This window comes from Drosophila virilis, chromosome 4, assembly GCF_030788295.1.
Source record: "Drosophila virilis strain 15010-1051.87 chromosome 4, Dvir_AGI_RSII-ME, whole genome shotgun sequence".
Lineage (NCBI taxonomy): Eukaryota > Metazoa > Arthropoda > Insecta > Diptera > Drosophilidae > Drosophila > Drosophila virilis.
This window is the reverse complement of record NC_091546.1, coordinates 17336466-17364298: the sequence shown is the minus strand read 5'-3', so window position 1 is coordinate 17364298 and position 27833 is coordinate 17336466. Positions and strand designations below refer to the sequence as shown.

General features: G+C 38.6%; 3 protein-coding genes and 2 non-coding genes across 11 annotated transcripts; 3 read left to right on the top strand and 2 right to left on the bottom strand.

The window, feature by feature from the left end:
* Positions 1-499: 499 nt before the first annotated feature.
* On the top strand, positions 500-5781 carry LOC6629067 (uncharacterized). Of its 4 annotated transcripts, none has more exons than XM_032437669.2 (5): positions 500-633; positions 1444-1606; positions 3736-3955; positions 4012-4600; positions 4891-5781. In XM_032437669.2, exons 2-5 carry the CDS (start codon positions 1500-1502, stop codon positions 5667-5669), a joined length of 1695 nt encoding a protein of 564 aa, XP_032293560.1. In that variant the 5' UTR covers positions 500-633; positions 1444-1499; the 3' UTR covers positions 5670-5781. The 4 variants fall into 4 exon arrangements, with proteins under 4 accessions (XP_032293560.1, XP_015028221.1, XP_015028222.1 ...); XM_015172735.3 differs by having other exon boundaries at positions 517-633; positions 1439-1606; XM_015172736.3 differs by having other exon boundaries at positions 519-646; positions 1439-1606.
* Positions 5748-12881, bottom strand: Tango14 (transport and golgi organization 14). 2 transcript variants are annotated; one of them, XR_011416552.1, is made up of 4 exons: positions 12742-12881; positions 12066-12685; positions 11314-11705; positions 5748-6012 (listed from the first exon to the last, which is right to left on the bottom strand). XR_011416552.1 is itself a non-coding variant. In XM_002051576.4 (3 exons), exons 2-3 carry the CDS (start codon positions 12555-12557, stop codon positions 11364-11366), a joined length of 834 nt encoding a protein of 277 aa, XP_002051612.1. In that variant the 5' UTR covers positions 12558-12685; positions 12742-12881; the 3' UTR covers positions 11267-11363. The 2 variants fall into 2 exon arrangements, 1 of the variants encoding a protein (XP_002051612.1); XM_002051576.4 differs by lacking the exon at positions 5748-6012 and having other exon boundaries at positions 11267-11705.
* Positions 12882-14827: 1946 nt separating this feature from the next.
* Positions 14828-21782, top strand: Hydr2 (abhydrolase domain-containing protein 2). 3 transcript variants are annotated; one of them, XM_002051578.4, is made up of 6 exons: positions 14828-15082; positions 15185-15450; positions 19285-19454; positions 19524-19878; positions 19944-20293; positions 20734-21782. In XM_002051578.4, exons 2-6 carry the CDS (start codon positions 15296-15298, stop codon positions 20901-20903), a joined length of 1200 nt encoding a protein of 399 aa, XP_002051614.1. In that variant the 5' UTR covers positions 14828-15082; positions 15185-15295; the 3' UTR covers positions 20904-21782. The 3 variants fall into 3 exon arrangements, with proteins under 3 accessions (XP_002051614.1, XP_015028223.1, XP_032293543.1); XM_015172737.3 differs by having other exon boundaries at positions 15168-15450; XM_032437652.2 differs by lacking the exon at positions 14828-15082 and having other exon boundaries at positions 15149-15450.
* TRNAG-GCC (transfer RNA glycine (anticodon GCC)) lies at positions 18950-19020 on the bottom strand. The gene has a single exon. It is a non-coding gene; the product is annotated as a tRNA-Gly (tRNA).
* Positions 20517-20598, top strand: TRNAS-AGA (transfer RNA serine (anticodon AGA)). The gene has a single exon. It is a non-coding gene; the product is annotated as a tRNA-Ser (tRNA).
* Positions 21783-27833: the final 6051 nt, after the last annotated feature.

Sequence of the window (27833 nt, the reverse complement as noted above, 5' to 3'; positions counted from 1 at the left end):
TCGATAAAAATGCCATTCACTCGCAGTGCAGACAACGTACAAGGAAATGGCGCCAAACGTAATTTGAACATCAATAAAACTGTCGTTAAAATGTAATAAACAGAAATGCATTTTATAAGACAGCTGGCTTATATATATATATATATATTGAATGCACATTTATTAGAATTTGATTGGCTTGAATTTTGCCGCTGCCAGAATGTTGCAGTTAATTAATCATCCCCATAATTAATGTGCATTGAATAGTTTTGTATTAGAACAAATTGAATTTTAATTCAATTGCGCTTTTTACAATATGCCGGCAGTCAGACGCGGATGAGGATGCGGGAAGCTATAAATGCGATGGACTTTATGCAGCTTCACTGTTTCTCCGCTCTTTTAATTACATTTAATTAGAAACATTTGAGCACGATCTGCACGCGCTCCCTCTCTCCTTCTCTCTCTCTCTCTCTCTCTCTCTCTCACAGCACAGATCAACATCATTATCAGGCTGAACGTTAAGTGCCAGGCGCCAGCATCTTGTTCTCATTCATAGTGTGCCGCTCGAGCAGTGAGGACGTCGTCTGCTCTATCAATAGTAAAAGTGATAGTACTAATTTCTAGTTACAGTGCAGCATTCGGTTTCGGAAGCAAGTCAGTGTTTGAGGTTTGAGTAGAGCTGCTTAGCTCAAGTGTGTAGTTATAAGAGTTTTTTTTTTTTTTATAATGCATGTATTTGTAAATGTTCATATTTAATTCAATAACATTTGCCCAAGACATGTGTATGTGTACTCGATTCTATAATATACTTCTATCTTAGCATTCACAATTTATCAACCTTTAACCCAATTCCATTCGGCGATAAGGACATGTTATTAATTCACATGTTATGTTAATTAATGAAATATAATTTAAATAATAATAATAGTAATTGAACACATTTTATTTACAATGTTCAGCTTGTGCTCATTAAAAAGCATTTCCCTTGCTTATTTCTGACCCAATTATCGCCCTGTATTTTACAATTGCATCAAACCGAAAACTGGCGCACGCAGAATGAAAGATCTGCGTCATATTGTTTATGGCCGTTGGCGTTTTTATGGCGCTCTATATCTGACCATATTGCAGAGGCAGAGGAGCTCCAGATATTCACAAAAACAATGAGCTGAAAATTGGCATCGCAACAAGGAATTAATTGGCGTTGCATTGTTCTAACTAGAATAAAATGCCTTTCATCAGCGTGAACCGAATTGTTTAAACTGCAGTTGCCATAAATATGCCAAAGTTTATGGCTACCGTATTTGCTATAAACAATTGTCGGTGCAATTTTAAACAAATCGCTTGCCAACTTGAATTTTATTATTAATCGACAAATTTGTGCGGCGCCATTTTCAATTTTCAATTTACAATTTTCCATTTTCAATTTACAATTTGCATATTCAATATTCACATTCGACAGCGCAGATCACGCAGCTCAACTTAATTTGGACTAATTGGAGATCAGCAGACACGCACCCAAAATGGCAACTGCAGCAACGCATCCATCAATTGCCTTCGTTCTTCTGGCCCTAATTGGCCTGGGCCTGGGTCTGCTTGGGCAGACCAATGTCGCCGCATCGCCAGTCACGTAAGTCCAGAATCTCCAAAGATTACGAATTGATCTGCTTTGTGGAAATTTCTGATATGCCAATATATTAACTATATACTAGAATCAAGAATGCTAGGATATCTCCGTAGATCTAATACCCTTTTGCAGATATGTGAGATTTGTGCAGCTCCAAAGATCACGCATTGATCTGCTTTGTGGAAATTTCTGATTTGCCAATATATTAACTATATACTAGAATTAAGAATGTTAGGATATCTCCGAAGATCTAATACCCTTTTGCAAATATATGAGATTTGTGCAGCTCGAAAATATTTTGCCTTATAAAATCCTACTATTCCAACGATCTTTCCTATAGCAACTATATGATACAGTGGTCCGATGTTTATAATATCTCAGTTCTATTAACTTAAAGGAAGGTTGCCATATCAACTTTATGGGATCGGAGATATTTCCTTCCATGCCTTACACACTTAATGACAAAGCTAGTATACCCCTTACAAGGGTATACAAATTGTTGTAGATATGCAGTTCATTTAAAAGTGGAACTATCAAAATCTGTAGGTCCATACATAGATCAATACTTATTTTAAACTAAATACCAATTGAGATTTGCAAGAAAGAAGAGTTAAGTATATTTATATCTTAAGATATATAAGCTATGTGTTCCCTAAAAATAGATATACTTAATGTTATTTGTTTAACATTTCCATGCAATTTATCAAATTTCAGTCATATATGTCTATAATATTTATTCAAAAAAAAGAAAAATATATAGGAAAAGTTTTTAGAGAGGAATATTAGGGAATTATCCAATATATCGAGATTGTGATGCTGTTTAGCTATTTGCCTTTGTTCTGTTCCAATTGAATGAAGTCCACATCTGTCAGCATTATTTATGAATGGAAAACCAAAACAGATGGGCATGTGTCAAAGAGTCTTTCGCACTTTGCTTTTGGATTTTCCATACGGCTGTGAAATATAATGCACTAAAAATGTATTTGTGCGAAATGTGCAAGTTATCAAGTGCGGCGCCAGGATGTCCACCCCTCCCCCCCCTCTCTCTTCACAATCTCATGCAACACTCAGTTCCTAATTCCTCCCACCCCCCGCCCACTTTACACCATATGCTGGCACAGGGCAACGCCTTCATCCCAGCAGCCGGCTAGCCCCCAGTCGGCTGACAAAACTAATGACTATTGCCTTCAAAGAAACAGAGATGTTGGTCTGTCTGTTCCGCCTTTATCTGCCTGTTTGTTTGTTTATTTTTGGCCCGGAGCATGCACACACTTCATCCAAATGGCCCGCGGCCTGTGGAAACCGTAATGGAAACGGGCACGGCACGCGGGGGAAAACTTAGTGCACAGCCAGCACACATATGTTGTTTAGCCGGGGGCGCATGGCTCGCCACTTAGAACTTGCTGCTCTGCATATCTATCAGCATCTATGCATTTCACACAAACACAAGCACACACACACATGCACTGCATCGCATCTAAAAGGGTTTCTGACCCTGAGACTCTCGAATATTAGCTGGCAGGGTGGGCGCGAGAGCATGTTTACGAGAATTGATCACGATCTCTGCCAGCACTCGCTCCAAGCCGCTGGCCCAGCCACATTTACAGCTGTCGATTGCCATGCCAAAAAGGGGTCGATGTTGATTCTCAGTCACATGCCCAGCCCCTAATGATTGTTGTCTGAAATTTGTTCTTCAACTAGATTGCGTTTATGTACTTTGCATAAAGGGAAAAACTACCAATAAAAAGCGAAGTAATTAACAAAAGTATTAGGATTAACGTTAACGGAAAAACTTTTAATTTATTGGAATAATATTTTGAAATATATTTGGAAAATTCCTCATTTTCCTCATCATTTTTTTAATAGCAAAAAGAAAAGTACTCCAGAGCTCTGTCGTATTTTGTTGCCAAGTTATTTTAAAATTATTTATTATTATAAAAATTTAAAAATGTTCTTTAATATTTATAAAATTAATAAAAAAGAATAATTTTTAAATATTTATCTATTTGTTTTTTCAATAAAAATATTTCTTAACTTAAGAACAGGTTTTAAGGCATAGAAAGTTTCGATTAGAAACTGAGCGAATTTAAAGAGCTTGAATATATATTTTAAATGCATTGCATTTTTTTTAGTAATGAAGACCTAAGCGGTACTATAAAGTCGCTTATTTACTCGTACAATCAGCTGGATAACAAGCTGGAGCGGCACGAGCATCGGGAGCGTGCCCTGGGCGAGCTGCTGAAGAAGGCGATGCAGTCCCTGCAAAAGGGCCAGAAAAATCTGGAGCCAATCAATGGCATTTTTGGGCGACTGGACGAACGCGTCAGTCAGATTGAGACAATGCTGATCACGGTAAGTATAGCTAACGAATCTCCATGGAATAGCTACAAATATGCTCCGCAATGCAGCAAGAGGAGAAGTACAATGCACAAACGGACAAGTTCAGTCAGGCCATCGAGCACATGTTCAAGTGGATGCGGGAGAATAACGAGTGCTTCAAGAATCCGCCCGGCAGCCCCAAGGCAATCGCCGCACCAGCTCTGCCCAATAAATTTGTCGAGGAGCAGCAGCAGATCAATAAGCAGCTGCTCGACCAGCTTAAGCAGCTGTCGGCCAGCGTGAGCAAGCTGCTGGACAGCAGCAGCCAGGCAGCCCAGCAGACCCAGCAGGGCTTCGAGCGCATGCCCAAGTCCGACGAGCTGTTAACCCAGATCGAGGCCAAGCTGCAGCAGCACAGCGCAGCCGTCGCCGCTGCCGCAGCCGTAGTTACCACCGCGGCTCCGCCCAAGAACGATGAGTTTGAGCTGCAGCTAATGGAACGCCTGGGCGCCTTGAGCACCGATGTGGCGCAGCTGCGCAGCGCTCCAGCTCCGGCGGCACCTCCTGCTCCATTGGGTCTCAGCGAGAAGGATCGAGCCTATATCCAGGAACTGAATAATGAGACGCTCAACGCTCTGGCGGCACTCAAGAGCGAATCGCTGACAGCCCAGCAAACAGGTGGGTGAAAGAGTTCCTGGACTAAGGTGTTGCAATAATAAGAAGGGATATAGTTGTAACTCATGCATACATTACATTCATTCATTCATATTCATTTTATAATTTTTAATAGTTCTTCCTTTAATGTTTCTCACTCCTTTTAATATTCTTCATTATCATTGCCACATATTCTCGCTTCCCTGTTCTGTCTGAATTGATTTGGAATAACCTTAAGGATGCCAATTAAACTTGGCATATAGTTGCAGATCCTTTAAAAACATTTTGCTTGCATCTCTTTTAAACACATGCAGCAGCGCGCCAGACCACGGAGCACCTGCAGCAGACGGAGGCCAACATACAGGGCGAGCTGCAGCAATTGTCAGCTGAGTTAACCTTGCTGAATAAGTACTACAAGGCGATAAACGCCAGCCACAGCAAGTTGAACGATGGTTTCGATGCGCTGGGCAAATTCAACAATATCATGATGACCAACTCTGAGGTGGTGCTGGACACGCAGCGCAAGGTGGAGTTTGGCACGCTGCAGATCGTGCAGAAGGTAAGCCTGCTGTTGGAGCAGCAAGTGGCCGAGTTGACCAGCTTGGTGAAGACGCGCTTTAACGAACTGGATGATGCTGTCGTGAACACACAGCAGGAGGCGAATCGCAACATAAGCGGTCTGCTGGACACTGCGCTGACACAGGTGTGGCATCGCATCGAGATCATGACCAGCGAGATTGGCCAGAGCCGGGAAATGTTGGGCCTGATGCAGGCGGGACACGATGGCTATGTGAACAGCACCTTTAGCACCATGATGGGCCTGAGCAGCAAGGTGGAGGAGACCAAAAAGCACATGATTGACATGGACGACAATCTGAACTATCTGCTGGGCAAGTTGTCGCTAATGTCCAGTGAATTTGCCAACATCAAGAAGGGTCTGGCTGACTCATTGATGGATTTGCGCAACTCGTTTCAATTGATACACGAACGCATGCCCAACAGTTCCGGGCCGCATAACAACATCGAGAAGAATCAATATGTTACCGATTTCAATCTATTGTCTAAGCGACACACTCAGCCCGAGCGGGAGTAGAGCGCAGGGTTCGCAAGCAGGAAACAAAATACATACAATAAAAACCTAACACTAGCAGCTAAGTAAACGAACTTACAATTAAAATACATAAAATATTTATGCAAAACTCAAATTAACATGTGCTTCATGTGTAAATCTCTGCAAATACAATTTCGTTTATGAATAACAAACACTCGCAAATTTGTGTGTATAGGGTGTGACTCTGTGTGTGTGTGTGTGTGTGTGCAGTTTTCTTTTCACTTTTTTGCTTAAATCTCTAGTGGAGTTTTTTACAATTTGCAAGCGCCAACTTAATCTAACACACCGTACATATATATATATATACATATACATATATATATATGTCGGAATAGAGAAATCACTTTCTTTGCAATTAGGCATACTGGCAGCACAGCAAGTCCCGAGTGTCGTTATAGTCACAAAATAATTATATTTTTAGGAGCGAGCACGTCTGTTCTCTATGACTTCCACTTTTAGAATGAATAATTTTCATCGTCCTCGAGCATACTACTCATGCTCTTGTCATTCTATATTCTTCTCTGACTTTTAGTACTGTTAGTGAACATTCAACACTATAGCAAACTGGACGTTATACAACACACTCGGGCCATGCTCGGCAGAGACTATCTTTTTTGTCTCACACCATGCTTTCAGTAGCAACCCTAATACAAGTAGGACAGTTATGTTAAATAGCAGTACCTTCTGTCAAATTCTCTGATTCTTACTAACACTTAATCGTTAGCATTCAAAATAATACTCACAATAATTTATTGGATACACGACACGGCCTTCCTGACATTTCACACGTCCTCGTGTGTACATTTCGCTTAGATCATGCCATAGTCAAAATTGTTGGGTAAAATTTATTAGTCATTACTTTACTTTAAGAATAGCTTTACAAACAGCAGTATCATCGGTCATTGTAGGTTTTATTTTTTTATTTTTTTTTTTTTTTTTTTGTTGTTGTTCTGTCATCACACGTCTATAGGCTCTTGCTGCCCAGCAACGATAACATGGAGCGGATCCATACAGGTCTTTCAACCTCTGACCCCCGCCATAATATCACCCGCTTCAGCACGCCATGATCGAGCACTTGTGCACGGCGTGAGTATTATGGTGCGGTCTTAGCCATCGTGTATGAGCCCAACCGCACTCTCTCTTAGTGCCACAGTGTCTTGAGCAATGTCCTCAACATTGTCACACTCATCATCTCTCAAATCTATCAACTCCTCCGATACATTGTTGCTTGGAAAAGCTCGCAAATACTCATGTGCATACTTAAACGTGCGCTTACTCGTCAATGACTTTAATAAATATCTGTCTCCATCAAGTATTTCGATTATCTCAAAAGGTCCCTTAAACTTGGGATCTAACTTCGTTTGATTTCGTTCTTCCCTCTTGAGTAGGACATGATCACCGAGCTTATATTTTATAATTTTTGCTTTATTTTTATCAAACCTAGCCTTATCATATTTAGCGTTATTCACCATGTTATCTTTCGCTTGTGCTCTTATTAAATCTTTATCAATTGTTTTTTCATCTGATATTGTTATCATTCCTAACGGCCTTGCCTCTTTACCGATTAGCAATTCTAACGGACTATATTTCGTTACACGATTTGTCGTGCAATTTATTGCCAGCTGTATGTCTTTTAAAGCGTCTTGCCAGGATCGCTGACTACTCTCAACCGCTGTGAGCATGCTCTTCAAGGTGCTCATGACACGCTCTACTTGGCCGTTTGCTCGACTGGCGCCCGTCGCAATCAGGTGTAAACCTATCTTCTGCGAAGAACAAAATTCCCTAAACCTTGTGCTAGCAAAACATCTACCCTGATCAGCTATGATGCGTGCCGGCACTCCGAATAGTGCAACAGTTTCTTTGACTGCCTTAATGCAGTTTTCCGTATTAAGGTTCAGCGTATGTTGAAGGTGAACAAATTTTGTGAATGCATCAACTTGAACTATGATGTACTCTTTTAAGTCGTTTTTGCCACTTAATTTTCCGGTTATATCAATATGCACAGTGTGCCAGGGTATGTCATCTTTAGGAATCGGGTGCATTTCTATTTGTGGCTTACCAGATGGTGGTTTTGACACTCTACAGGTAATGCAATTTTCTACAAACTTTTTCACATACTTAGACATCTTCTCGAACCAGTAGTTGGCATACATTTTGTCTAGAGTTTTCTTCCACCCTAAATGCATTATGGCTTCGTGAACATTGTTAATGACTGACCATCTAAAGGCTCTAGGTATTACAGGCAAACATTTTGTGCTGCCATTTCTTTGAATCCTTCGATATAATACTCCTGCTCTCAATTCGTACGACGCTGAGATAGCTTCTCCCATCTTATGGTTTCGCAATTTTAAGGTTATGGAAGCAATGTCAGAATCTCGTTGCTGTTCGGCTAGAAGCCAATCGTCGGTTATCTCAGCTAGGTTTATGTGCATTTCAACCGTTTTCGCTGAGGATTTATAATCAGTAGGCAACGGATTGCGCGAGAAAAAATCAGCATGTAACATGCGTTCTCCCTTCCTGTATTCAATGCTGAAATCAAATGATTGCAGATATGCCCACCATCTATGTACCCTTGGGGTAAGGTTAATTTTTTTGATACTTGCTTTCAGGGAGTTGCAATCTGTATGCACAATAAATTTTTGACCATGTAAATAATGGCGGAAGTGTCTTACTGCGTTGTAAACTGCGAGGGTCTCAAGCTCGTATGAATGATATTTTGCTTCAGCCATTGTCGTACATTTGCTGTAATATTCAATGACTCTGGGTCTATTTTCTATCTTGTGCATTAAAATAGCACCATATCCAATAGAACTTGCGTCTGTATGTAATTCAATTGGCTTTAGTGGATCGAAAATTGTCAAAACGGAGTCATTAGTCAAAATTGATACGATTTTTTGACGAATTTCCTCATATTCCGGCTTCCAGACAAATTTATTATTCTTGGAGGTGAGATTATATAAAGCTTTCATCTGCTCAGAAAATTTTGGTACGAATTGCCTAAAATACGAGGCTAGGCCTATGAATTGTCGCACCTGCGTTACTGACTGCGGTGACGGCAATTCGGCCAACGCTTGTATCTTGCGTGGATTTGGTCGAATTTGACCCGCTTCAACCAAGTATCCTAAATATTCTATGCTTGTTTTCAAGAACGAGCATTTTGTAATGTTAAATGAGAATCCAGCTCTAGACAAGTTTTCCAAGACCGTTTGTAGCCTTTCAAGTGCCTCTTCCTTTGTCTTCGCTAGAATTAACACGTCATCTATATAGACGATGGCATACGTTTGAGCCAAATCACCCAATGCTCTCACGATTGCGCGCTGGAAAATCGAGGAAGCATTTTTTAATCCAAAAGGCATGGCCAAAAATTCATACTGTCCTTCTGGCGTGACAAAAGCAGTGCGCTCGATAGAGTCTGGGTGTATTGGAACTTGGTAAAAACCACTTGCCATGTCTAAACTGGAGAAATATTTGCCTTCACTCAGTCTATTAATTTGATCAGAAATCAAAGGCAGCGGATATTTGTCAGCGACCGTATTAGCATTCAGTTCCCGATAATCGACACATAGTCGATCGGTTCCATTTTTCTTTCTTACCATCAGCATTGGGCTTGCAAATGGAGAGCAACTAGGACGTATAACGTTTGCGTCTAACAATTCTTTTACTTTATTTCGCACGACTTCTTTTTCTTCTATGCTTAACCTATACGGACGCCTTTGTACAGTTTTATTTGGGTCAAGCAGGCGGATTTCAAGTTCACCCGTAGTCACTCGCGTTTGAGGAATACCCTCAATAAATTTATCAGCATAGTTTTGCAATAATTCTAGCAGACGATTCTTATCAGTGTTGCTTAATGCTCTATCGTTATTCAGATGCTCTACGTAACTTATATCTGGCACTTTTATTAGTACATCAACAGTTTTGGTTTTGTACATTTCAAATTTGTCGGCCTCGATGGAGACTCCAAAGCCTAATCCGAGTATATCACGGCCTATCAATACATCGTATTTCAAAAACTTATCCATTATTACATGAAATAATATTTCTAAGGAGTACTGATCAATTTTAACAGTAGCCAAGATTTGCATAGTGCTATACACAGGATTTTCTCCAATACCCCTCAAAACTATCAAATTATTAATTCTTTTTCCGGAAAATTTCTCGGCACAACTCTCTCTGATGAGCGTACATTCCGCTCCAGAGTCAAAACAAAATGGAACGAGCTCACCAGATTGACGCAGGATTCCTTTTGGCTCGGACACACAACAGATGTTTATACGCTTGTCATGTGATCCAACACCGCTCGTAGAAACTCCTTTCGTACATGAAGACGCAATGTGGCCAGCATCGCCACATTTGAAGCAGGTAACGGCAGATCGAACTTTAGGTAATGCTGAGTTTTTTGACACGTTGCCTTCTTCATACTTCCTCTTGCGACATTCGACCATTTTGTGTCCGAGGTTTCCACAATGATGACATTTAATGCCATATGTTTTCGATCTCTTGCGATCTGGTTCCATTGGGATATTTGGCTGTAGACCTCCATTTGACCTTCCATAAGCATAGGCCTTCAGATGCTGTTGCATCTCGTCTTGACTTTTAATATTAGTCGTATATAACATACGTTGCAGACTTTTGTCGATTTTCGATGTATGTGCCAAAACAACTGAGACTGCAATTTCCTCCATGTTCGCTGTCTTCCATTTGGATAAAAGTGACGTCACAAGACGGCTCGCATATACGGAGAGGCATTCGCCATCATTCGGTCGGCCATTAAAAATGTTCATTAAAGTTGCCGCCGATGTTTCCATTCCCACGAAACGTTGCAAAAACAATTCCTTAAAATTTTGCCAGTTCATTCCAGTATAGCATATTTGAGAAAGCCAGGGCGAGGCGCTTCCTTCTAGGGAGCCGCTGAGGGTCATCACCAGTGTACTGCCCTCAATAGGATTATCGTCAAGTATTATGTCCACAGTTTTGCACCAGGCATTTGCATCTGCGCCTGCAATGTCCGGGTTGAACTTTGGCAACGAGATGCTCTTCTTTGTTGAGGATGCTGAATTTGACATCTGCATTGCTTTAATAATCTCAAGAATATTTCGATTTTGAGATTCCAAAAGCTGACGCCACGAATCGTCAGAATTGCCTCGTGGAGGGGCATCGCCTAATCCCACTTCTGATGTCGGAATAGAGAAATCACTTTCTTTGCAATTAGGCATACTGGCAGCACAGCAAGTCCCGAGTGTCGTTATAGTCACAAAATAATTATATTTTTAGGAGCGAGCACGTCTGTTCTCTATGACTTCCACTTTTAGAATGAATAATTTTCATCGTCCTCGAGCATACTACTCATGCTCTTGTCATTCTATATTCTTCTCTGACTTTTAGTACTGTTAGTGAACATTCAACACTATAGCAAACTGGACGTTATACAACACACTCGGGCCATGCTCGGCAGAGACTATCTTTTTTGTCTCACACCATGCTTTCAGTAGCAACCCTAATACAAGTAGGACAGTTATGTTAAATAGCAGTACCTTCTGTCAAATTCTCTGATTCTTACTAACACTTAATCGTTAGCATTCAAAATAATACTCACAATAATTTATTGGATACACGACATATATATTAAATTAATTTAATTAGTTTAGAACATAGGGACCATGTTTAACTTAATATCTATTTGCCCCAACGCTGCTCGCAGCGCGCATATTTATAGAGCACCTTGGCAAATGATTTAGCATCAAAGTAACGCCCGCTGCGATGCGTGTGAAACTCGGTGAAGCGCACATGCCACGGCAGCAGGCCGTATGTGCACGTCTGTCTGGAGAAAATGATGCCCAGTTCCGGTTCCGGCACCGCAAAGCCCAGCCGCTTATTTAACATGCCATCAATGCCATCGGTTAGCGACTGGCGCTGCTTCAGCATCTCCTGCACCTGAGTTGTTGTGCGATTCTCGTACAGCTCGCGACAGACATCGGCTATAAGCGCATGACCGTCAGAGCTTCCGATTTGATAGACCTGCAAGGGAACGAGTTGTGAGCGATAAGAACAAAATAATAATAATAGGTTCTAATCAACCGAAATACATGAAACTGATTTGGCACTTCCATGGAAACGACAGATACCAAATTAACTAAAAATATATTCGGGTTGCCGAAGATTGAATGCCCTTCCCTAATCAACTTGAGCTATGTGTGCAGACAAAACCTATTGAAGCTGATACAGCTTTTAAATTTAGATGATATTAATAAGATTAAAAGATTAAAGGGAGTCCACATAGTGCGCAGAATATATACACTTGCTATGTATTGGAGCGTCGTTTCCATTACTTCCGCTAGTTTATGATAAGCCCTTATCAGTTCCTAAATGATAACTCACCTGCAGCTGGGCGTAATGCCCACCGTTGCTTGCATAGCCATTGGCTGTGCCATTTGCAGCGACAGCTTTGCAGCCGTTCGGCTGTAAACTTTGTTCCTTTTTTTGCTTGAGCGGCCAGAGATAGCACCGATCGCTCTTCCCGCTGGGCTGGCAGAAGTGCGATAGCTCCACATAGCCAAGCCGGGGTGTACGCGTATCGTACACACTTAAATAGGGTATGCCAACAACTTGGGCATAGCCGAAAACGAGTTTAAGCAGCGACGCATCCACATAACAATCGTCCGGGGCAATAACTAGCACCAGGTGCTGCGGCAGCTTTTCCAGCTGGTGCTTGGCACGCCTAAGAAACTCATGCTGATCACATTGCCAGTAGTCATATGACCTGCGAGCGAGCGCATGCAGTCGCAGGCCGAGCTGTTGCAGCAGCTCGTAGGCGGCGACGCATATGAGCAGCAGTCGGCCAATCAGTAGGCACACAATTTGCATCATCATTTTGGGGCGTTTGGAATGGTTGCTGGTAATTTATATTTATGTTTAAGTCGCGTCGTCGACGTGCCGGGCAACGGTGTTCCTGTTGCTTGTTTTGTTGCCGTGTTGCCGCTGCGGTACCCACACATAACCTGTAAAATCGATGGGCATTATCTTTTCTATTCGAATTCTATATGCCAGCACTTACGTATGTTAAGCAACAAATGCGGTAATTGTGCTGCTGGTAAGCAACATTACTTGAACTTTAATTTTTCATTGCCTTTTTGGCGCACGCACATATGCACATACGTGTTCTCGCTGAGTGAATGCCAAACTATCGATATGCATCGATATATCGCGAAAAGTGTCTACGAACTGCTATCGATAAGACTCCTGCTATTGGTCTCTAAGAGCAATCAACAGTTGTAAGTCCGCCAAAAGGTTGATTTAAATGTACATTTACCGTTACATTGCTTGACTGGATAATATGAGCAAATCAATAAAAGAATATCAAGTAACGGAAGTGACCGACTAGAAAATACCTTATACCCAGCTAAAGATACAGACGAGAATGATCAAATCGACAAAAATTTGAATGGATATTTCATTGGGTCTGCTATGCCTTTTCATTTGACGCAAACCTTATTCTTCAGTTGTTCATTATGATTTACAGCTTTTATAAGGAGCAGTTCCTCTTTAATAATTCAATATCAGCTATTAAAAGTGTCTTTGTTAAAGTCCTGCGAGGATTCGAGAAATTTGGTAAATCCTTCTGGCAAATATTGTTTTAAAGTAGTGAATCCTGTGCTGGAGCGTAAGGCCATATTGCAGAAACAATAAAGTAGCCACGACGACAGACAGAATCCAGATACCCAAGCCAAGATGGATTTATATAATTTTTCTTTGTTCGTATTTAATTCCAGGAAATGTAGTACAATAATATTAAAGGCGCTTTGTATATTTTCCAAGTTCAAACCATATTTGTTCGAGCTTGATAACATATGAACCTCATATTTTGCTAAGTTGATAACCTCGTCTACCATTTCTAAAGAATGCAGAGAATATTCAAAGATTATAAAAACAATATCAAAATACTGGCACACACTGTATACATATAATGCAGCATATTGTGCATTCATTTTAGTTGTCTGTTGACTTCTTTGGTAAACTCTGAAAATAGAGAGCAAACAAAATGTACATTATTCTAATCGCGCTTCTAATTTCTGAGGCAGCTCTTATAGGCAGCAGTTCGGTAGGTTTTCGTCTTTAATCATTAAATATCAGCAGCTAAATGTGTCTTTGTCAAAGTCCTGTGAGGAGCCGAGTGAATTGGAAAATACTTGTGGCAAATATTGTTTCAAAATAGTGAAACCTGTGCTGGAACAGACGGCCATATTGCAGAAACAGGTCGCTAGCCACGAAGACAGACAGAATGCAGATACTCAAGCCAAGTTGGAAGACTTTGGCAAGCAGCTGACACTTTCACATGAAAAGGTTGCTGATGTCCAACCAAAATTTATAAAGATTGAGGAACAATTGGTAGGCCTGCAGTCGAAGTTCGATGACATCCAAACTAAGTACAACAATATTACGAGTCAGCTTTTGGTACTACAAGAGAAGGTTGCTCAACAGGAAGGAAAGTTGCAAGTGATCGAAAGGAAACGAAAAGATCATCCCAGCCATTTCACGAAAATAGGTTCGAAATATTATTATATTGAAGATCGACACAAGATGAGCTGGTTCGCTGCGGCATACGAATGCCAACAACGTGGTGGTCACCTGGCTAGCATCCAAAATGAAAGAGAGTACGGAGCAATAAAAGCCAAATTAAACCACAATCATAATTATTGGCTTGACGTCAATGATCTCTATAAAGAAGGACTATATATATCACTTACCACCGGTCGCAAGGCTCCCTATTTGATCTGGTATGTTGCCCAACCAGACAATAAAGGTAAGAGGGAGCATTGCGTTCATTTATGGAACATTGATAAAAGTCTTAAGATGAATGATGAAATTTGTACACATGATATGTATTTTATATGTGAGTCGTTATCAGTAATCTGATCTGATAATAAGAAATAAAATGTAATAATTGTGCAAAATATGTAAATTGGATGTTAAATTCAAAATATATTTGTTCCAAATATTTGAAACGGCATTAATAGAAAATATGCTTGGCGCGCAAATACAGTTTGCCTGCATAAAATGTACTAAAAAATGACAAAAAACGTAACAGTGCCATTTTGAGTAAAACAGCGCCTGCTAGTTAACATAACCTGGTTGAAAACAACACCAGACGATTGAGGACCATTGACTGAGTAACACTGCTGAATTAAAGTCGAAAAAAATTTCTTGTATATGATAAGACAAACGGTGTAAATAATTGATTTACATACATAAGTGCAGTTTACTAACGCGTGTGTCCTGAATCGCGACCTTGTTTTCTTTGCGGCAATTGCCGCTTCGTGTGCGTGTTGTATGCGTGCCTGTTAAGAAAGTCACAAACACTTTACAGCCGCCGCCCGCCTTGCCAGCTGTAAAACATAGTAAGCTTTTTGTGTACAACACAAATTAATAAAGTCACATTTCTAATCATAACTCATAAGCCGCAGTTCTGATTTGTATAACCAGAATTTTGTAATATTCAGGGTGCAGTGACAAGTTGAGTAGCAACAACGACTGCTGCAAGGGTAGAAGGACGCATCAACATCCTTGAGGTCGCAAGCGACACCTACAGGTGCGGAACAGAAAACCTAAAGATGTCCACCGCCTTTTTAACGCTCATCGCTGTCATCGTGTGCATTCTATTCCGCATCCTCAATGTACACAGCCAGCCACTGAAGCCGAGCGTTTGGTGTCTCGATGAGCAGTTCCTGGATTGTTTGTACAAAATAGCGCCGGTGCTGCGCGAACCGTAAGTAGAGCAATAGAAAATGCAACACAAGCAGATGTACATAAAAGTTAACAATATCGATATGTGGGCCCAATGCAATTTGTTTTTGATTTTGTTTTCCCTCCCACACACTGCACATGTATACTTATGTGTGCGTGAGCGTGTGCGTGTGCGTGTGTGAGTGCAGCGATCTCACGCCACTGCCCAGCTGTTAACTGTATGTGGCATCTACATTACAGCCACGCCAAAATGTTAGCTAACAGCAAACATGCGCATAATTATTTGACAGTAGCCACTTTTAAATTTAATTTTCATTGACTTGGATTTTGTGAAAATCCATTCCTTAGTGGAAAGAATTGTTGCTACATACAAACAACTTTTAAAAACTGATATTCAAGTCAAATATTAAAAATGTATGCTAGTTGGTATAATTCGGATCACACTCATAAATTCATAATATACTTATAAATATATTCAAATACTCAAATTTTAAACGAATGCTAGCTTTATTTTTAGTACTTATGATATGAATCCCTTTTAAATGACATTGCTAATTTATTAAATCAGCTTGAACTTTAATTCGGCATAGACTTGCCTACTTCGAAAACTAAGAAATTGTGTTTGTAGCCTACTAGAAAGTACTCGTATTGCAATATGCTTAGAAACTCTGGCAGTTAATTGCATTATCATGAACAGCTAAATTGAACAAAACAACTTGTCTGAATTTTCGTGTTACTAGGTAGAACTTGACCCTGGACGCTCGTAAATTTTTTTGTTTATCTTCAACAATGTAATTTATTCACCGGTTTCATTCATAACTGATGTGCATCTTGTAATTACGTTTCATTTCAAATTGCTGCATTTCAGCTCGCTAATATGTTTACAAGCCAGACCCAATTGTGCATTATTCACTGTGAATACACATACACGCAGCCGCGTCACATGCGCAAAGTTCAAGTAATCGGCGGCAGCTGCCGTGGCACATGAATCATTAACCGCAATTAGTGGCCTCTATTTACAAAGATCTTTGTTATTATTGTTGGCTAGTAATATTGATTATCAAAATTTAATCATTTTTTCAAATTGTCGCTTGATTAATAACTAAACTAACCGTCTAATCAGCTCGCTCGTATTTGATTCAATTGCAATTTTCCGTACCATGAACCGTAAAATGGTCATGGGCATGTACACTATTTACAATTTTCTTATCAATTAGGAATTTTTGGCTATAGTTTATAATAAACTTAATTCACAATCGTAGGATTTTCACTCGTATTTGATTTATAAGCTGGAAACGTAGTCGCATGATAAGCACACTCGTGCATACAAATAAATGTATGAATTTTTATAAATTTAGCCTACTACGTACACATGCTTGCCGATTTATTCACATGCATAAGTATTCGATTACAATATATTACGATGACAGCGTATTTCTAGCAATTAGATCAATCAACATATTTGATAGTTCAGTGTAAGTGGCATATGTTTACTGTTATTTAAATTGTCTGCCAAATCCATTATAAATCTATTTTCGAAATTTGTATTGATATCACTTAAACTATTGTGGAATAACTAATTATTATATAAATAGTGTATACATTGAAAAAATTTAGCTCCAATAGCTAATCAGCACAGATAATTTTAGCGCCCATATCAGAGACTTCCTTTATAAATATGCAGTGTACTAACATTTTCTGGCGACAGTAGAGACGCGCCTGGAAATTTTTCACCCATTTTTATTGCAAAATCCATATAAGTACATAAGTATGTATGTATGTATGTATGTGTGATTTATTAACACAAATACATATTTACTTACATACATTCGTTCTCATGTATTTATTTTGCCTTTCGGTTCTCTCCATAAGGTTTGGCAATTCAACAATTTTTAGCAAGCTTTGTATTCAGGTTTATTTGCTCTCTGCTTTCGGTCAAACGGTGATAAGGGAACGGTGCAAAGTGCAAATCATAATTGCGCAGCTCTCTTAAGTCGGAGCGAGCAACGCCTAGCAACGTTTTGGCCTGGTAGCTTCCAACAGACTTTCTAGTTGTCGCGTGCGAGAGACTTCGTTCGAGAATTAAAGGAATACACACACGCACATTCATGTGTCTGTATATGTCTGCATGTGTACAAAAATGACTTAGTAACAAATAACACCACTAGATACTACCCTGTACCTAGGTCAAGAGACCGGAAACACCCACTTGTTGTTTTATACATATGAACGAGCCTCTGAACTTTTTCAAAAATGTATGCCCTTAAGTAATCTCTTTATTTATTCGCCAAGAAAAAAGGTCAAGTTTTCAAAAAAAAAAAAAACAACATTAATAGAAATCTGAGGTCTGTAAGATCCCAAAGTGCGTGATTGCAGGGTATACATTCATGAAACCGGCAAACGTTTGCCACACTCTCTTCAGCTATGTATATACATATGTATATATAAAAGTACCGCTCGTTGCCGGTTGAGGTTTTGGCTACCTGTTTGTCGATTTGTTTTTGGCGTATTGCCTAGGCGCTTTTGTTTGACAACAAAGATTACGTAAGCGATTTAAGCGCGAACGCACAACTCATCATCATCGGCAGCAGCAGCAGCTATTGCAATCGCCCCCTTTCACTCCCTACCTCTCTCTCGCTCTCTCTATTCCACTCTTTCTCTTGCATTCACACAACTGCGTCCACATAAGCTTAAGTTACTTATTGTTTTTGTTTTGGCGCTCTTTCTTGTGTTTTTATTACTTGATTAGGGGTGCAAACTTTTTGGATGACTCATATGCATTCATGTATGCATGTATATGTGCATATGCATGCACACACCGACATACATACATATGGACATACATCTAACTGTGTAATTTACGTGTGTTGTGTTATCATTTAAATTAAAATTTAACGAAAATGTTAAATTTTTGTTGACAGCCAGGCTGGGAATTTTCACAGCTGTTTTTTATAGCTCAACAATTTTGTTTACCCCAATCCAGTCGCACTGAACACACTTTAATATTTAATGGTCATTGATCTACTAATTATACTACACGCATCGTTAATATTATATTTGTAGATTAACAATTCGCTATTGCTATTGTAAATTACCCTCAAATTTGTGAATATTCCCTTGAATAATTGTCCCCAATCCTATACGCTACCATTTTGATTGAATATAATTGAAAAGGGGAAAACGTTTTGACCGTCCCGCGTATACGAAAGAGTATTACAGTCATGGTATGGTTCACGTTTTTGCAGGCCTGACAGCAATGGCGCTGATTTTGTTGCTGCTCAATTGACTTCAATTGATGCTCAGCGTTGTGTTGTTTGCCAAAATGTTGACAATGGTGTTACTGCAACAACCGCATCCTACAATTGAAGCAACTATCTAAAAATATGAACAATTTAATTGTATTAAATATGTAGTACTTATTTGCATATTTATTTTTGGCACGCCCGCAGTCAGGCCTTGGTTCCGTCAAGGTCATCAGATGTTCAGAGTTTAAAGAAAAAAAAAACCAAAAAAACTTTAGTTGCATCGGCCGGGAATCGAACCCGGGCCGCCCGCGTGGCAGGCGAGCATTCTACCACTGAACCACCGATGCTTGTGACTGGCGTGAAGCAAGCAACGAACTTCATGTGCTCACGAATAGCTGTTAGTGTAGTGCCACTCTTAACATTATTACTGCTGTTAATGGGCAACAGTTCGCTGCTGTTAAGTCAACTGTCTACTGTTATAAATTATGCATAGCTTTGCTTTTGCTTTTGCCTTGATTTAAAAACAGCTGACTGGCTCACAGGCTATAATTAATAACACGCAATGCTTCATTTTCTTTTGTTTATTTAATATATTTAATTCACTCTTTCAGGTATGTCCCACCACGCCTATGGGGTTTTAGCGGTCATGTTCAGACCGTATTACATAGCATTGTTGGCCGTGTACGTTGCCCCTGGCCGCTGGGTGAGCGCGTCTATCTGTCGCTGCCCGATGGCTCTACATTAACATACGATCTCTATCAGCCGCTGAAGGAGCAGGAGGGTAAGTCGTTGATCCCAGCCGATGTAGTCAATTCTTTCTATATCTCTCTATTATTTACACCGTCTTTAGATGACATTACTGTGGCTATTTGCCCGGGCATTGCGAATAGTTCGGAATCGGTTTATATACGCACCTTTGTGCATTTGGCCCAGTGCAATGGATTTCGCTGTGCCGTTATGAATCATATTGGCGCCCTGCGTACCGTACAAGTAACCTCGACACGCATATTCACCTATGGCCACACGGAGGATTTTGCCGCCATGGTGGAGCATTTACATCAAAAGTATCACCAGAATCGAATAGTCGCCGTTGGCTTCAGTTTGGGCGGCAATCTCGTGACCAAGTACATGGGCGAAATGCAAAAAACTAAACCGAATAGTGTCATTGGCGGCATCTCTATATGCCAGGGCTACAACGCCGTCGAGTAAGCAGTTTGTGTTTCCACCTGGTTTTATAACTTCTTTAACTTTTGGCATTTGATTATTTTAGGGGCACCAAATGGCTGCTAAACTGGCAGAACTTCCGTCGCTTCTATTTGTATATCATGACCGAGAACGTGAAGAGCATCATTTTGCGTCATCGTCATGTGCTGCTCTCTGATGAGGTGAAGGCACGTCATAATCTCAATGAGCGTGAGATTATAGCGGCTGCAACACTGCCGGAACTAGATGAGGCTTATACGCGACGTGTCTATAACTTTGCGTCGACCCAAGAGCTTTACAAGTGGAGCTCATCTCTATTCTATTTTGACACTATCGAAAAACCGATGATATATATTAATGCCAAGGATGATCCGCTGGTGCCTGTCGAGTTGCTGCATCCAATTAAGGAGTATGCGAGTAAGTGGCAGACACTACATTTAAGCTATTGTTTAAATTACAAATATGTTTTTTACATTAACAATATTTTTGTTTTGGCCATCGAGAATTTAACATAGCATCTTAACGTAACATTACGCTGTTAGAATAACATTACGTGATTCGATAAAATTACCCTCTGTTAAGTTAACATACGTGCTTCAACAGTTGCACAAGTTGGCATATTGCTGTGCTGTAGTCACAAGCAGCCGTGGCCGAGCGGTTAAGGCGTCTGACTAGAAATCAGATTCCCTCTGGGAGCGTAGGTTCGAATCCTACCGGCTGCGAAACAAGGTGTTTCTTTTTTTTTTATTTTTGTATAAGATATTGTTTTGTCTATATTAATATTGATTGTTTTATTTTTTATTTTTTGCAATATGCATATTATTAAATCATTTAAAACTATTAATTTTTTTTTACAGGCACTCGTCAAAAATCAGCATACGTTGAAGTGGCACATGGCGGTCATCTAGGATTCTATGAAGGCGGTTTCCTATATCCCAATCCGGTCACTTGGCTAGATCGCACGCTAGTTGCCATGGTCGGCTCTTTGGTCCTGATGCATGCAGGTGGAAGCAAAGTGTCGACATAAAGAGTCGGATAACCCCCATACTCTGTCAAAATTTGTAATGCCGCTGAACTAAAAATGCATTTTGTTTTTGCCAAAATTCCATGTTGCTGTCAAATGAGTCTTATACAAAGTAAAACACAATACATATAAAACCACTATCATATTTGGTGTAAACGAGGCGGACATTTATATGAATGTAAACTTTTAAAAGTGCATTTAAAACAGAGCATTGAATTGTATTGTATGGCGTTTAACTGTTTGATTTTGGATACATTTTTTTTTTTTTTGGCAAATTTCAACTGATATATAAAAAGCGAAACGTTTTAGTTAAAACCGTTAATTTATATTATAGTTAGTAACGCACATACCATGTACTTATTTGTAAGAAATGCTAATTTAAAAGCCAAACTAAACAAGTGCAGTTGAAATAAATTAAATGTCCCTGGCCGCAACCTATAAGTAAATTGCCTTATTGTAGATTTTTATATGTGTATATGATTTACAAGTCCCTTTTTTTATAAAAATATAAATATATATATATATATATATGTATATATACATATATAAATGTACGTATAATATTTACAGTGAAGCATTTTCAAATCTCAAATAGAGAAACAAAAATTGTCTAATTTTTGTACGTGTAACTTTTCCTCGATGTCTGTTTATTAAATATCAATGGAATGTTGTATACCAAAATTAACAAAGTTCTCTATATTTATATGCGAAGCAATCGGTGTAGTTTGTATTTATGTGCTTTATTGTCCACAATAAAACAAAAATATATTCGTGTGTAATAAATACATGTACGATTTGTATGTACGTATATTAAACAAATTGATGTGTGTAGCAAATATACGTGTTTATATGTATATTAAATAAACAAACGTTAACTACAAAGACTTTTTCAATGCATTTCGAACCTATTTAATTAACATATAACTATTATGCGTTCGTTTTTATGCATTAAGGATAATTTTTAATTGAAAATAATCATATTTATAAAAAGAAATTTTTGCGCTAAGAAAGAAGTTGGCAGCGCTTGCATGAAAATCAAAGTGTTGGCATAAGAAACTTTTGTGTTTTGTCTGCGCGCATCATGAAGCAGAAAAATGAATTTCCCCCATTTTTCCTGTCTATGATATAGTTGTTGTTTGGAGCATATAAAACTGGCACATAGAGTGTTTTCTAAGTTGATTGTCCACTTGATTAAAAACGGAGCTCGTGCGTACACCACAAGCAAACAGACACATGCCCGGAAAATTGTTGTGAAAAATAGACGCATGAAAAATGGGCAGAAAATCTCAGTGATGCGTGTGAAAATGTTTGACATTTATTCATCCATGGCTGCTGGTCCGGCACGTGTGTGTGTGTGTATCATCATGTTATTCAATATACACCCGAGGAGTCTCCACTCGTTTATTTACTTTTGGCACGCACGATAGCGCCCAATAAATGTGGATGGGTTCCATGCCGATTTGTATGTAAACAACAAATTCGACTACTCGTAAAATTTATGAAGCTGCAAGGAACTGAATTTAAGTTTTATATTGCGCAATGTGTCAGGAAACTTAGCTGTCAGAATGTTCACTTAAATTTGCGCTGTTCATTTCGGTAATTTAATTTGCATATTCATTTGAACAGATCTTTGCTTATAACAAAATGAATTAATTTATTTTCGTTTATACGCAACGAATTTCATTAATATTTTATTTCTATCTTCTCAATATTAAACTGGAGTGTAAATACCTGACAATCTTAGTTGGTCACAATTCCTCTTATTTTCGGCCTCGGTCTGCCTAGCTTGCGGTCAGATACTGGCTAGACGGCCAAGTGTTTCGTTAAATTTAATAAAAAAAAATCTAATAAACTTGCTTGTATGTTGCATTTTGAGCAATTAACTATGGCAGACGTGTCCGAGTTGCAACAGAAGCCCTTTGCGGCACTTGCCACAGAGTGTACCCACAGTCTGTGCCACAGAATTTTCCGCTGGCTGTTCGCGAATTGTCGCCTGTCAGCGCTTCCATTTCATCGTGTCTGTTTGTTCCAGCAACTTGGTTGTTATTCTATGTTGCCAAAAACGTATGTTTTTTGCAATTTATTTCTTTTTCAGCAAGTGGATTAGAAATGATTAAGATAACATAATTGTTGGTTAGCTATGAAGCTTGCTAATCAAACTTAAAACTTTCATGAAGCAAACTATTTAAAATTGTATATGAAGCTTACATTAACTACGAACGGGACTCTTTTATTGGAATTTGTTTTCTATTGCGGAAGTTTTTCACAATTCTTTTCGCGATTTCAGTTTCCGCATTTCATTCTCGAAGTTTACCAAATGTCCATATTAATGTAAATTGATTCGATTGCATAGCGCGGCCATTCCAAATATTCCATTTCAACTTATTATTGCTAAATTTGACTTAAGGCGTGGAGTTCAGGAATATGCGAGTAGAATTTGAATTGCTCTGGGGGAAAATCATACATCTAAAATCTTAAGCATGAAACTTGCCACGGGCGCAGTCAGGTATTCCCTGCTATAAAAATATATATGCTTTAAGTATATTTATTGTAATGTATGTATGTATGTAAGTATGTAAGAATGTATGTATGTATGTATGTATGTATGTATGTATGTATGTATGTATGTATGTATGTATGTTTATATGTATGTATGTAAGTATGTATGTATGTATGTAAGTATGTAAGTATGTATGTATGTTTGTATGTATGTATGTGTACATCTATGCATGTATGCATGCTGCGTTGCATGTTCAAATAAAAAACGTATTTTTAACAGACACCCTTCTACGCGATTCTCAGGAATTCAAGTAAGTCCCATAGACTTCACTGTTAATGGAGGAGACGGCTTCAACTATGGAGGAGACGACTCGACCAAAGGAGGAGACGGTGGCTTGAGCAAAGGAGGATTTACTGGAGAGTACGTAATTACAAATTATTATTTATATATAAATAGAAATATATTAATATTAAAACGAATGTATATTTTGTGCATTGTAAGGGCCATGATATGGTTTTCAATTTTAGATTAAATACAACTATAATAAATAAAACAAATAGGTTTGACCAAAATTAGTACAATTGGTTGAAAGATCGATTCCAAAAAATTTGAATTTAAAAATAAAGCAGCTTACCTCTAATTGTGCACATTAAAGTTCATGTCTTTAAAATATTTAATATTTGTAATTTCAATCCCCCGTAAAGTACCTTACCTTTAAGAACATACATGAACTGTATCTATAACCTAAGGTCATCTTCAGCATACATAAGTCGGAAAAATAATAAACATGCTCTTTGAACACGCTGCAGGACATAGTAAAGAAAACAGCATTCTAGCAGCAGGACAGCAAAACTGAAAAACATAAATATATATATATATATAAAAAACAAACTCCGGCCAAGTATACCACGTGCCTTGTGCTATGTTTTGTGCTGCTAGTGAGAAAAGTAGTTTAATCCTTCTTGAAGCTGTCAGCTCCATCTGCAAGTTGATATATTTTTCACGGAATGTGCACATGACAAAATACGGTGCAAAAGGATGGCACACAGGAAACAGCTCCGATGCACCTCAGACTGCGGAGTGCGCAAAAAAAAGAAGGAAATGGAGCAAGGCCTACATATATCCAACTCTTTATGGACACGGAAAGCGCAGTTTACTTTGAAGTCTTCCGCCTGCGGCGGCCAACAATAAAACCCAGCGAAAACCTATTTTTCACTGCGAAATTAAAATATATAAGACTGGGTTGGAGCATTTTTTAGATGCCATGAAGGAGTCAGATAGGTGGAAGTTAAATTAAGTGTATACCAGAAGCTGGTTAAGCTATTAAGATTTGAAGGCAAGCTGCGTTGACGGTGCTGCCACACATGTAAATCGCTGAAAGGTGGCAGCACTGCAATCTTATATTTATCAGGCAGATAAACTGCTTGATATATTTTAGCTGGCAAATGTAGAACAACTAAATTAATAAAATAAATATGAAAAGGCATAAAATTTAAGATATTTATTTACTAATTAATGAAAATTGAGTTCTGTAATAAACAACTTTTTTGCTTTTCAATATATCCTGAGATCAAGATATCTTAAGCTTGTCTCTTATAATATTTCCACATCCAAAAACTCACGAAAATAAATTAATTATGTTTCTATACTGCTAAAAACACGGCGACACTAGAGAGTAACAAATGGCGTTCAATATTTCAAAGAAATTTAAAAAAACCTATGATATTTACTTGACAAAGAAAATTTCCCTAATATCGGACCACTTTAATATATCTAAGGAAAATTAGTTTTATATCTGATTTATTTTGACAAGGGTGTGCATAAATGTATATTCTAGGCATTTCAATCGAAATGGTTTTTCTTTATCCTTGTAGAGGGCACTCTCTTCAACATCAGAGCATATCTTGCAAAGAAACAATTACATATTTACAAGTCAATGAGGCATATGTATAGAATGGTCTTTAATCTTTAGTGTACCTTAAATTAAAAATATCTTAACCGAACCTATCAAATACTAGTGATTTTATATGCTGAGAACCCAGATCTAATATCCTTACCATTTAAATACAATAGGTGTTAGGTGTTATATAGATCCTTATAACCATTTGTGTAAATGGACAGTCCGAATATAAAAATGGCTTTTCTTGTTGAAATTTAATGTGGAAAACTCAACTCAGCCATTGCCAATTTAACAATATCCGCAAACATTGGAATAACAACCCAGTGGCTGGCTGTGACCGAACTAGTTGGCATAGTTGTTGATGTAGTTGCTTCTACTTTGCCGTTGATAACCACTGGCAACACAAGAGATGGCTCGTCCATTGCTTTCATGCCGGAAGTGCTTGTAATGCCAACTGGATGCCCATTGGCAATCGGTGAGAGCTGCTCAGCCAAGTCGACTTTGTTTGTGAATGAGACTGGCTGCTGCTGCTGCTGCTGCTCCTCGTTGAATGGATGTTGTTGATAATGTTGTTCCTGATAATAATGACTATTCCGTTAATACGTAATGCTGCCTTAGCCTGTTTATCAGTCATGCGACTGATGAAGCTGCTCATCTCAGACAATTGCCTGCTTCTGCCATAAATGTTCATGTTCTATCATGCAATCCAATTGTTGACATGTCACTTGCAATTTGCTTCACTGTAATCAATGGGGAGCATATGCCCATATGGGTCTGTATCGAAAATAATCTTTATTTTGGTTTTATTCGTGTTATTTGCGCCCTGTTTCGTTGTTCCGGGGCGTTGTTAAAGCTTATGGTTATCTTTGGGCTGCGACTTTTATGTCTGTAATTTGCGCAAAAGTCTTGCCACGAATTTTCATGATGCGACATTTGACTTTTGCTGAGATAAGATTCCAATTAAGACGTTGTAAAAGAAAAATACAATCAATTACATAAACTGCGAGGTGTTGAAAAGCTTAAGGAAAGGTAAAACTTATGCGATTTTAAATTAATTAAAACAAATGTCTATTCTAAAAGCCATAATTTATGCATGCATTTATATTACACTGTTTAAGCAGATTATTCTTGTTTCGCTTTTAAATTAATTTTAAACTTTAAACATAAAATGAACATTTACTTGAAGTCGTATGGCTGTAGCTTCTGGCTGTTGGCCATTTGTATTATTGCCATCGCAAAATGCTCAAAATATGGCATAAAATTTCATAAATGTTTAAAACATGCCGTGTTGTTGAATAAAATTCTACAAACTTCCCTAAAAATTTATACAACAATTGTTAGGTTTAGTGGAAAGGCAAACCAAATAAAAGCCAATTGTAATGAATAAAATAAAAGGCAAAGGCTTTAAAGCAGCAGAGATTCCTTTATTTGCATACTATCATGTCCTATTTATACCCTCTCCTTAAAGCTAATAGTTAATTACCACAAGTCTGAAGACAAATATCAAATAACTTCGTAGATATAATGTGACTATCTCTGTAATACATGATATACCCATGTAGTGTAGGGTATTCAATTCAACAAAACCAAAAATGCACAAACAATTCATTCATGCGAATAGACAGTTTCTTAGCCCTCCACACTTAGCTGGCAACATCCTTTTGAGCCAAACAACAATGTGAGGACAAACTTAAATCTTGCAGTATGTGTCTCCCATAGAAATATGTAAATTAAATAAAATTAAATTGACTGAAGTTTTATAGGCAAGCTACGTGCAAAGCAAAGAAATGGGCATAATTTTCACACAAAATGTATATAAAGTAGGGAATTTTGCTTAAAGTCTTCAAAACTCACAATTGAAGGGAAAATTACAAGAAAAATAAACAAAACTAGACTGAGAAAATAAGAAATAAGAACGAATTGTAGAAAATGCCTCTTGCGAGGGTGAAAATATTATACAAATATATATATAGATTTAAGATTTCACCCGCAGGCGTGAAACATGAGTGAATACTGTGACTTTTTTTCGTTTAACCATATGTGAAATTTACAAACTGCTAAAATTATATATGTAATCTTCTTCACGGTTCGACTAGACAAAGAAGAAGAATAGAGTTGTGATAGTAGTGGACACATTGCTCTGCATATTTCACATACTTGGCGAGTTGCGTTCAATCCACGAAGTCTAAGGACTCTTGCGGTATGCTTAACTTGGAATCGCGCATGGCTGGCCAGCAAACAGGATACAGACGCGGCTATAAGCTTACCTGCAGTAACTCATCGCAGGCAAAAGGGACGACTCAAACGTGCCGACCAGTCCGGGCATGTGTTCAAATTGCAGGACTTCCTTGGATTCTCTGCTTCTGGCCTGGGTGCACCCGGATAAAAAAAACGGAGAAGAGTAACAAATTGTTGTTACTGTGGAAAGAGACAGAATTGTTAATGAAGCTGCTTGTCATGGCTTTAATTACGTATCACCGTAACTTTGTGACTGTGTGTAATTTATGCAAATGCACATCAGCCTGATCCTGTG

Bases quoted from the DNA above. Each gene is read 5' to 3' on its own strand.
- LOC6629067 (XM_032437669.2), top strand. From the start codon at position 1,500: ATGGCAACTGCAGCAACGCATCCATCAATTGCCTTCGTTCTTCTGGCC. The intron at 1,607-3,735 runs GTAAGTCCAGAA...CATTTTTTTTAG, and splicing joins GTCGCCGCATCGCCAGTCAC to TAATGAAGACCTAAGCGGTA. The intron at 3,956-4,011 runs GTAAGTATAGCT...TCCGCAATGCAG, and splicing joins TTGAGACAATGCTGATCACG to CAAGAGGAGAAGTACAATGC.
- Tango14 (XM_002051576.4), bottom strand. From the start codon at position 12,557: ATGATGATGCAAATTGTGTGCCTACTGATTGGCCGACTGCTGCTCATA. The intron at 11,706-12,065 runs GTGAGTTATCAT...GTTCCCTTGCAG, and splicing joins GGCATTACGCCCAGCTGCAG to GTCTATCAAATCGGAAGCTC.
- Hydr2 (XM_002051578.4), top strand. From the start codon at position 15,296: ATGTCCACCGCCTTTTTAACGCTCATCGCTGTCATCGTGTGCATTCTA. The intron at 15,451-19,284 runs GTAAGTAGAGCA...TCACTCTTTCAG, and splicing joins GCGCCGGTGCTGCGCGAACC to GTATGTCCCACCACGCCTAT. The intron at 19,879-19,943 runs GTAAGCAGTTTG...TGATTATTTTAG, and splicing joins CAGGGCTACAACGCCGTCGA to GGGCACCAAATGGCTGCTAA.